The following is an 11,608-nucleotide window of genomic DNA, read 5'->3' as shown; positions in this document are numbered from 1 at the left end:
GGGAGAGGCCACAACAGTGAGAGGCCCGCGTACCACAAAAAAATAAATAAATAAATAAATAAATAGTTCATAAACATATTTACAAATTTTGGTACAAATCACCACACTGTCCTCACTTTGTACTAATTTACACTCCTTCCCAGCAGTGTATGTGCTTTGTTGTTACTGAGTATTACTACTTTTCATAACTTTGCTAATCTAAGAGATTTTTTTAAATGGTACTTTATGGTTGAAATGAATAATTCTTAAATCATTAATAAATATTAACATGTTTTCATCAGTTTATTAGCCATTTTTATTTCAACTTTTGAGGCATGTCTGTATAAGTTCTTTGCCCCTTTTCCATTGGAGAGTTAAGTTTTTTCCTTATCTCTTTGTGAAAGCTCTTTATATGTAAAGATGTTATTTCTGTGAGGAAAATAGTTTTCCACTTTGATATTTGCCTTTTTGTTCTGATGTACATAAGTTTTACATTCTTACAAAGTAAAATATATCAATTTTCCTTGAAGTTTTTGCCATTATTTTCATGCTTAGAAATTCCTTTCCAACAAATATTTACCAATATATAGTTTTGATATTTTCCATTTTTTGCATTGATCTATAATCCAATTAGAATTTATTTTTTCCACATGTTATAATGCAAGAATCAAGTCTTCCCTGCCCCCTGCAAATACTTAATTAATTGTCTCAGCATTATTTATTGAATAATCCTTTAATTTCTCACTGATCTGTGATGTGATTTTTATCATTTATATAATCCATATACCTACTGGGGTTTCTAGGCTAGCTAGGTGATTTGTACTATCTATTCTGCACATAAGACTTACCTACATTTTTGTATCAGTGACACTTTGTATATCTAAACAGTACAAGCCTAAACATTTTAATATCTGCCAGAGCTAACTAAAATTGATTCCTGACACAAAATTTTAAAAAATAAAACACATGCCTAACTAGATGACACTAAAGAAAAACTGTTATGATAAATTATACATTCATTACTGACTTTTTCATTTTTCAGTATATTTCTAAAATATTTTAGTTTTTTAAAAAGGAAGTTTAAGTAACATCTGTATTTGAGACTAATATACTACTCTTAACTACATACTAATTTCTTTTTTTAAAAGACTTGTGTCTGGTTATTTTTTTAAATCCCTAGCTGTCACCATTTTATAATTCAATAAACTCTACACGGTGCTTATCAACTTTTTATGTTTACAAATTAAAGTAAAATGAGCCTACTAATTAAAAAAAAGAAAGGGGAGACGCACGAGGGAAGAGATATGGGAACATATGTATAACTGATTCACTTTGTTGTAAAGCAGAAACTAACACACCATTGTAAAGCAATTATACTCCAATAAAGATGTTAAAAAAAATAAAATGATTAAAAATTATAAGATATCTATAAAAATTCAAAATATATTAAAAAAAAGAAAATATGGAAAAACATGTATTTGCTCTACTGATTTGTGGCTTCTGAAAATCGTACACACTGTGTATCAACTGTGCTGAGGGGCATTCACATCGTTTCCAATTTGTTGTGGCCACAAGTAACATTGCTATAAATTATCATTGCACTGAGATTCTTATATGTTAGTACTTTTATTTATATATTAACACTATGGGCTATATTCTCACAAGTGGAACCATTGGGTTGAAGGGTATATATATTAAACGTGAGTAGATGTTGCAAGATGGCCTTTTAAAAAGGTAGGAATAATTCAGATATCTACCAACAAGGTATACAAGTATCTTTCTCCTAGCACCTCTGCCAGAAATGGGTGATTTAAACTTTTAAAATATCTTGATTGAAATATAATTCATATACTATAAAATTCACCCTTTTAAAATGTACAGTTCAATGGTTTTAGTATATTCACAGAGCTACACAATGATCACCACCAAGTTTAGAACATTTTTATCACTCAAAAAAAAAGAAACCCTATACCCATTTAGAAGTCATTCCTCATTCCCCCACCTCATCCTAGTCTTAGACAACCACTAATCTACTTTCTGTCTCTGTAGATTTGCCTATACTGGACATTTCACACGAATTGAACCATACAATGTGTGGTCTTTTATGACAGACTTTAACTTAACACACTGTTTGCTTTCAAGGTTCACCCATGTTGTAGCATGTATCGGTACTTCATTCCCTTTTATCACTGAATAATGGTCCACTGTATGGATGTACTATATTTTATTCATCCATTAGTTGATGGACACTTGTGTTGTTTCCAATTACTGGCTATTATGAATAATGTTCCGATGATCATTCATGTACAAGTTTCTATGTGGATGCATGTTTTTATATACTTAGGTTGGAATCAATGGGTCACATGGTAAATCTATGTTTAACCTTTTGAGGAACTGCCCAACTGTTTTCCAAAGTGTGATTTTAATTTCTGCCAATTTGAAGGGCATATAATAATTTTACTGAATTGGTAATGTGCACTTCCTTACTGAGTTTTAGGCTTTCTTTTCATTCATTGGCCATTTAAGTTTGTTTTTTTCTGAACTGCTTTTCAACTCTTTGTTTTTTTTTTTTCTGAACTGCTTTTCATCTCTTTTTTTTTCTGAGTTGTTTTTTATAAACTTCTACGAATTCTGTGTATATTTTAGATATTAACCAATTTACTATTGTTTCTTTGTAAACATTTTGTCTTGATTCTAACATTAGTCTTTTAAAGTTGTGGTATCTTGTGTTATATAAAATATTGAATTTTTATGCTGCTGAACATATCTTCTGTATTTGTGTGTTAAGAAGTTCTTCCCTACTTCTAGATTAAAAATGCAGTTGCCTAAACTTTCTTCTAAATATTTTATTTATTTATTTTACTTTAAGTCTTTACACAAAATTTACTTTGTATTACACAGTATGAAACAGAAGTTTAACTGTTTTCCTACTGAAATACATACCATCTTAATCATATATCTAATGATCAAACATAATAAATTTTTTTCTCTGGATTCTCTGTTCTAGTGTTTTTCAAACCACGGATCAGGACTATTTGTCGCTTTCGAAATCAATTTAGTATGTTTTATTTGCCATTTAAAAAACAGAAAAAGAAAATAATGTGCACCATATGTAATAAGGGCAAATGTTTCATAATATTTTTATTTCTGATTTTTAACATACACATACAAACACATACATCAAGGGTCATTATGTATGTAAAATGTATTTCTTATTGTCAATTATAATAAATAAAGTTTGAAATCCATTGTGTTTCATTGTGTTCCATTAATCCATTTGTCTATTCCCTTGTCCATACATAACTATATAATTCTAGTGGCTGTGTTTTCTCTCTTTTTATATACCTTCTTTAGCTATTACTGGATATTTGTTCTTCCACATGAACTATGTGGTCATTTTTTTTTTCTAACATTAAAAAAAAAACTTGCTTCTATTCTAATTAGAACTGCTAATTTGGGAGAAATGATACTTTTATGATATTATGTTCCCTGCCCCATCAAATATTTGGTATAACTTTCTGCTTATGAAACACGGTATGTTTCCACGATTCTTACACTACAGGGCCTATGGTTTACTTGATAAATTTACTCCTAAGTATTTTATAGTTCCTTTCATTGTGAAAGAAAATTTTTCTCATCTTGGGACTCCCCTGGTGGCGCAGTGCTCAAGAATCTGCCTGCCAATGCAGGGAACACAGGTTCAAGCCCTGGTCCGGGAAGATCCCACGTGCCGCAGAGCACCTAAGCCCCTGAGCAACAACTACTGAGCCTGCGCTCTACAGCCCGTGAGCCACAACTACTGAGTCTGCATGCCACAACTACTGAAGCCTGCGTGCCTAGAGCCCGTGCTCCTCAACAAGAGAAGCCACTGCAATGAGAAGCCAGAACACTGCAATGAAGAATAGCCCCCGCTCGCTACAACTAGAGAAAGCCTGTGCACAGCAACAAAGACCCAACGCAGCCATAAATAAATAAATAAATAAATAAATTTATTAAAAAACAAAAAGAACATTTTCCCCATTTCCATCCTGTGTAGTTATTGCATATATAGAGAAACTACCAGTTTTATTCCTCTTATGTCTGGCTATCTCACCAGATTCTCTTATTAATTCTACTGTTTGTAACTTGAGTGTCTTGGGTTTCCTAGATGTGCAATCATGTTGCAAGGACCCCTAAAAAAAGGTAAATAATTTGGCAATATGAAATGGTAATACTGAAATCTTGCCTACCTCCTCATTGCAAAATGCCGTTTAAGTAACATACATAAGAAATTAATTACTCAAATGACTGAGATACATTCCTCTCTCTCTGCTATTTCTCAAGTTGCTCCTCATGTTACAGCCCCTGTCCCTGCTCCTTCTCTCCTTCAGCTCCTAAACTGTGCCACCAGTGAGAGGCCCCAGCTTCTGATGGCTGGGTAGTAGGGAAAAGAGATAATCTGGCTCTCACTATACCATTAAATATATATATCCATCCATTCAAATATATACATACATAGCACAAGGCTAGATGCTGAAAAGAATACCAAGAAATCAAGGACATCCAGAAAGACAATCAAATATAAGATATCTATAAGACATGTGAATAAATAACATTATTTCAAATAAAAATGACACATGCTCCAAAACAGGCATAGGTAAAGCATGATTCAAGATTAGAAGAAAAAATAGTTACTTATAGTATAAAAACATACTATTATTATAGGTGGAGCTTAGATATATACTACAATAATGCTATAATGCTATATAATATTACATATTAAAAAGTTTTATGGGATTGGCTGAACCTAATTATTACATGTATTATTACTATCCTCTTAGGGGAAAAACCACTTTCATATAATCCACTTATAAGTAAACTTCTAGCAACATAACTCATATGTTTCTTAAACATCACTTGGACAGACAATGGTAACAGTTCCAAAGTTGTAGTACTGTCAATAAAGGCACATAACAAGAGGAACAGATTATAAGAGTCTGGTTTAACAATGATCTTTCCTGATTACCTCCTGAGAACAAAATTAATTTTACTCAATAAAAAGAAAAAGAAAATAAATTCCTATCATGTATCTTAAAATTAAAATTTTATAAATTCAGTTACTACAAAAATTTCATTATAATGTTTAATAATTCAGTGTTAAAATTAATATAGCTTCTTATAATGCCAAGAATATCATCATAAAAATTTTCACCAGGGTCAAAGTTTTTCATCTTTGAATTTATACAGTATATAATAGCAAAATGCAGCTCTTACATAAACCATAGTTTATTGGTTCATTCAAGCTGTAAAAATATGACTGACATTTCATCTGGTCAACCATCTTAAAGGTTAACTCTTGTTTCCTATTTCAGATTTTATTCTAGGTGAACTGTTCTGGGCAGATTCTATTTACCTATTCTGAACAAACCACAAACTGTTTCATTGCTCACTCTGACTATTAAGAACATACTGACTTGCTGCCTGCTCTGCTGTTTAATTCATTCATGCTGAGAGTCAGGCATGAAGACAGAATTTTAAATGTGACATTTGCAGTCTGTTAGGTCATTTAAGCTCTGACAACACCAGGGAATTCCTGACATATAACTGGACCTGATTACCAACCACAGATAGGCTACCAAAAGGGGCAAATTTCTGACCATTTTTGGTAATTTCTCATAGAATTTTAATATTCAATTTTAATGTCAATGAAAAGATCTATATAGCCAACATTTTAAAGTAAAAGCTTGTTTCTTTTAATAAACTCAACCTGGAACTTCTTCTAATCAATCCATATCTGCTAAATAAAAATTCTTTTGATTGGCAAAGACATAAGGAAAAACTCATAATAATAATTAACATTCATGAAAATTCTGACAAATTCTGACATTTAAGGGCTTTTAATATTTCTTTTAATATTTCCCAATCTATAGCCTCCGAAAAATCTGGTAAGTCTAAAGGCCATAACTCTCACCAACAAATCACTTTTAAAATTCTTTGATTCTAGTCCAGCAGGGCAGACTTTATATGCTGTCAAAATTACAGTACCAAATCTAAGTTTAAAAACTTACCACACTGCCTTCTTTAAGATTACAGTTATGTAAAAGAGATGATAGAGTCATTAAAATTGGAAATGAAAAAATTACCCACATGACATTTAGAATTATACTTTTACAAGAGTTGATAATGGGGTGGGGCAGAGGAAGTAGGGAGAGACTGCTTTTTCATTTTAGCTACTCAAAAAAATTACACCAAATGATATTTTTCAACATTTTCTTTGTCACTAACAAGTACCATATACAATGGTGCAAATGAGCGTTCTCTGAAATTAACACTTGTTGTTAAGTAATGCGCAAAAGATAATTCTGATTCTACCCTGTATTTTATATAAGCAAGAATTCTACTGTTACACAGCAAGTAGCCTTTTAATATTGTGCTTTGAATGAGATTTCCAACTGTAATAGGTGGAGTCTAAATAGGGCTAGATGGCCTGGAATGCCTTTCAGCTATAGCACATTGATTCTGAAAAACCTAACAAAAGCAATTACTTTTCAGAGATTAAAATTATTGTTTCTTTCAAAAGAACAAAATGGAAAGCAAACCTGGTGTATTATCTGAGCTACAGGAAGTTGTTCAGCATATTTCAGAGGTTCCATTAGTTCCTCATCCATCAGTTCTTTCTTATAGCTGGAAAAAAATTAAGAAACACAAAGCCAAGGTAAATATTATTTTTAAATAGACCAAATGTTTAAATATGACAAATATGAAATATATTAAAAATATATATCAATATGAGATTCTGAAATAAGCAATATTTGTCAATAATCTATGAAAAAAAACCTAATGACAATTTTTAAATGACATAACCATGAATGCATTCAGATTGCACTTAATTACTATTTAATAAGAGTAGCTAACATCACCTACTAGTCTCAGATTCTGTTTTTCACTCTGAGACTTAAAAATGTTTAAGAACTCCATGTTCACTGCATATGCTTTTTATCATAGTATTTAAATAAAGGTCTTCAAAACCTGGCTCCAACCATTCAAGCCTCATCTCCAGCAACTCCTTCTCTACATCCAAGTCAATAGTTTCAGCCATTCCAACTAGTGGTCACCTGCCCGTGGGCTTGGTATCTCCATGATTCTGAGTTTCTCCACTGTGTTTCCTGTTTGGACCAACCACAACTCCTTCTTTGTTTACTCTTCTTTCAAATATAATAATTTATTTAGACGCATCTAGGTACATTTTTTACCTCCTTGAAGACAAAAATTATGTCTTATTCTTCTTTGTATATCCAATGTTTACCATATAATAAAGACTCAATAAATGTTTGCTGAATGAATGTATAAATAAAACGAAGACAACAATAACTCTGAGAGGTTATTCTACATGGAAAATATTTTCTTTAATATCTATATTTACAATGAGATGCAGAGTTGATACAACACATACCTAACAGGGTATAAAACAGTAAAGTGTAGAGTAGGAATAAAAAATAAAATCTCCCCAAATGAAGAGAATTAGAAAAAATATTCTGAAAAAAGTATTGACCCTTTTCAAAATAGCAAATAAACATTAGATTCATTAGATTACAAAACAATAAGACCGAAACACATCTAAACTTTCACTTACCTTTTATTCCTGTAAACTACACATCACCTTATCAACTTAAAATCAAATTTAAATATTAGGACTCCCCTGGTGGCACAGTGGTTGGGAGTCCGCCTGCTGATGCAGGGGACACGGGTTCATGCCCCGGTCCGGGAGGATCCCATGTGCCGTGGAGCGGCTGGGCCCACGAGCCATGGCCGCTGAGCCTCCGTGTCTGGAGCCTGTGCTCCACAACGGGAGAGGCCGCGACAGTGAGAGGCCTGCATACCGCAAAAAAAAAAAAATTGAAACATTGAATTATCTTGAAAAATAATAAAACAAGACTAGTATAAGTCTCCAGGGCTGTAGTTAAGAAATCTGATGATGAGAAATCTGGAATCTCTCCCAGTAAAAAGGCAGATATACAAATAAGGACAAAATTTTGTATAAAAGAGTTTAAGAAACCTCTTGGCTAGGTAAAAGTTTGTGCATACTTTGCAGATTAGCATAAAAATAATTAATTTGGGGGAACTTTGAAGACTCTCACTAATAATGAAAAAAACTGTCTTAAAACATTGTTTTGGGCTTCCCTGGTGGCGCAGTGGTTGCGCGTCCGCCTGCCGATGCAGGGGAACCGCGTTCGCGCATTAGATTACAAAACAATAAGACCGAAACACATCTAAACTTTCACTTACCTTTTATTCCTGTAAACTACACATCACCTTATCAACTTAAAATCAAATTTAAATATTAGGACTCCCCTGGTGGCACAGTGGTTGGGAGTCCGCCTGCTGATGCAGGGGACACGGGTTCGTGCCCCGGTCCGGGAGGATCCCATGTGCCGTGGAGCGGCTAGGCCCACGAGCCATGGCCGCTGAGCCTCCGTGTCTGGAGCCTGTGCTCCACAACGGGAGAGGCCGCGACAGTGAGAGGCCTGCATACCGCAAAAAAAAAAAAATTGAAACATTGAATTATCTTGAAAAATAATAAAACAAGACTAGTATAAGTCTCCAGGGCTGTAGTTAAGAAATCTGATGATGAGAAATCTGGAATCTCTCCCAGTAAAAAGGCAGATATACAAATAAGGACAAAATTTTGTATAAAAGAGTTTAAGAAACCTCTTGGCTAGGTAAAAGTTTGTGCATACTTTGCAGATTAGCATAAAAATAATTAATTTGGGGGAACTTTGAAGACTCTCACTAATAATGAAAAAAACTGTCTTAAAACATTGTTTTGGGCTTCCCTGGTGGCGCAGTGGTTGCGCGTCCGCCTGCCGATGCAGGGGAACCGCGTTCGCGCCCCGGTCTGGGGGGAATCCCACGTGCCGCAGAGCTGCTGGGCCCGTGAGCCATGGCCGCTGGGCCTGCGCTCCGGAGCCTGTGCTCCGCAACGGGAAAGGCCGCAGCAAGCGGAGGCCCGCATACCACAAAAAAAAAAAAAAAAAAAACAACATTGTTTTATAGAGAGAAAAAGTAGAACAGTGGTTTCCAGGGGCAAAGGAGGGGAGAAAGGGGAATTACTGTTTAATGGGTAGAATTTCAGTATTAAAAGGTGATAAAAATTCTGGAGATGGTTGGTAGTGATGGTTATAGGATAATGTTAACATACTTAATGCCACTGAACTGTATACTTTAAAATGGTTTAAATGGTCAATTTTACGTTTTGTATATGCTGTGGGCTGAACTGTGTCCCCTCAAAATTCATAGGTTGAAGCCCTAACGTTGAGTACCTCAGAATGTGACTGTAATTGGAGACAGGATCTTTAAAAAGATGATTAAGGTTAAATGAGGTCATTAGGGTAGGTCCTAACCCAATATGACAGTGTCCTTACAAGAAACTAGGACACAGAGAAGGACAAAGTAAAGACCATGTGAAGACACCAGGAGAAGATTTGACCATATGTAAGTCAAAAGAGAGGCCTTATAAGAAAACAATCCTGCCAGCACCTTGATCTTGGACTTCAAGATTCCATAATTGTGAGGAAATAAATTTCTGTTGCTTAAGCCACTCAGTCTGTGGTACTTTGTTATGGCAGCCCTGGCAAACTAATACAGTATATATTACCACAATTAAAAATAAAATAAATATTCATTGACCAAAAAACCCACATTATTTTTAAACATTTCACAATGTACATTTAAAAAGTCTCTCTACATGTTTAGGTCAACAGGAGAGGCCACAACAGTGAGAGGCCCGCATACCGCAAAAAAAAATTAATAATCTACAAACAATAAATGCTGGAGAGGGCTGGAGAAAAGCGAACCCTCCTGCACTGTTGGTGGCCCGTGAGCCATGGCCGCTGAGCCTGCGCATCCGGAGCCTGTGCTCCGCAACGGGACAGGCCACAACAGTGAGAGGCCCGCATACTACAAAAAAAAAAAAAAAAAAAAAATTACAGGGACCTAATGAAACTTAAAAGTTTTTGCACAGAAAGGAAACCATAAACGAGACAAAAACAGTAGAGAAATGCAAATCAAAATTACAATGAGGTATCACCTCACACCAGTAAGAATGGCCATCCTCAAAAAATCTACAAACAATTGGGCTTCCCTGGTGGCGCAGTGGTTCAGAGTCTGCCTGCCGATGCAGGGGACACAGGTTCGAGCCCCAGCTTTCACCTCCTGCTTTTGAGGAGCCCGAAGTTCAGCCACATATCAAGCATGGCTTACTGTCAGACCTTTACTGAGCCTGTGTCCTACCTTGTGCATATGCATTGCACTCTGGAATCTCTGCTATGCCCTTCAAAACTCTTATTCCCCTAAGACTTTTCCTCCATCACACTCACCCTTCCCAGGCTTTCGGGGCTCTCTGCTGGTTGCCTTATCTTCTTTCCCTTGCCCCAGTGAACTATGGGTACGATACGTTTTTAGATGCTTTTGAGAGATACAACTGAGACAGCCACTCCATGGCTGGGAGGGGGAGTGGGAAACAAAATTCATCCTCTGTGCCATTCCCTCAGCAGTCCTCCATAGAGTTCAGAAGGCAAAATCACAGTTTTGGAGGAGAACAAGATCCATATTATGACCCCTGGCACCCGCAAGAAGCACCGTGAATGTTGCTGCGGGGTGGGAGGGAGACGCAAGAGGGAAGAGATATGGGAACATATGTATATGTATAACTGATTCACTTTGTTATAAAGCAGAAACTAACACACCATTGTAAAGCAATTATACTCCAATAAAGATGTTAAAATATATACATGTATATATTACAACTCAATAATAAAAAGAGGAATAATTTAATTAAAAAAATCTTCCTTCCTCATCAAGGGTATTTCTAAGTGAAACTGGCAAATTTGAGGTTATTTATTTTTTACTGTGTGTCTGTGAGGGGAAAGAATACAATGACTACTCAGTACAGTTTAGTGCTACTGCCTTAATTAGGGAACCAGAAGTTTCCATAAATATCTGCTGAAAATAAAATGAGTTCAGGTTAAATCACTGAAGTAATTCTAAGAGTAAAGAGAAATATGAAAAACTCTTCTAAAAATATAAAGTAATGACATATACAACGGAATTCATTTTACTGACAAAATGTCTCTCAATCAATATAAAAGATACAAAAATATTAGAAATCTAGCAATTTGTTTTGACATTTCTAAAATGCCAAGTAGTTGTTATTTGTAGTGAGGTGGATGGAGCTAGAGTCTGTCATACAGGGTGAAGTAAGTCAGAAAGAGAAAAACAAAACCGTATGCTAACACATATATATGGAATCTAAGGGGGAAAAATGGTCATGAAGAATCTAGGGGCAAGACGGGAATAAAAACACAGATCTACTAGAGAATGGACTTGAGGACAGGGGGAGGGGGAAGGGTAAGCTGGGTCAAAGTGAGAGAGTGGCATGGACATATATACACTACCAAATGTGCAATAGATAGCTAGTGGGAAGCAGCCGCATAGCACAGGGAGATCAGCTCAGTGCTTTGTGACCACCTAGAGGGGTGGGATAGGGAGGGTGGGAGGGAGACGCAAGAGGGAAGAGATATGGGAACATATGTATGTGTATAACTGATTCACTTTGTTATAAAGCAGAAACTAACACACCATTGTAAAGCAA

At 35.3% G+C, this 11,608-nt stretch overlaps 1 protein-coding gene across 1 annotated transcript in view; it reads right to left on the bottom strand.

The window, feature by feature from the left end:
- PIGK (phosphatidylinositol glycan anchor biosynthesis class K) overlaps positions 1–11,608 on the bottom strand; it is a 137,809-nt gene that overhangs the window by 29,061 nt on the left and 97,140 nt on the right. Inside the window, exon 10 of the mRNA XM_024119859.2 lies at positions 6,558–6,642. Coding sequence (XP_023975627.1) covers positions 6,558–6,642 — 85 coding nt within the window. The remainder of the gene's footprint in view (positions 1–6,557; positions 6,643–11,608) is intronic.

Source organism: Physeter macrocephalus, chromosome 4 (genome assembly GCF_002837175.3).
Source record: "Physeter macrocephalus isolate SW-GA chromosome 4, ASM283717v5, whole genome shotgun sequence".
Classification (NCBI taxonomy): Eukaryota; Metazoa; Chordata; class Mammalia; order Artiodactyla; family Physeteridae; genus Physeter; species Physeter macrocephalus.
This window is presented reverse-complemented; position numbering and strand designations above follow the sequence as displayed.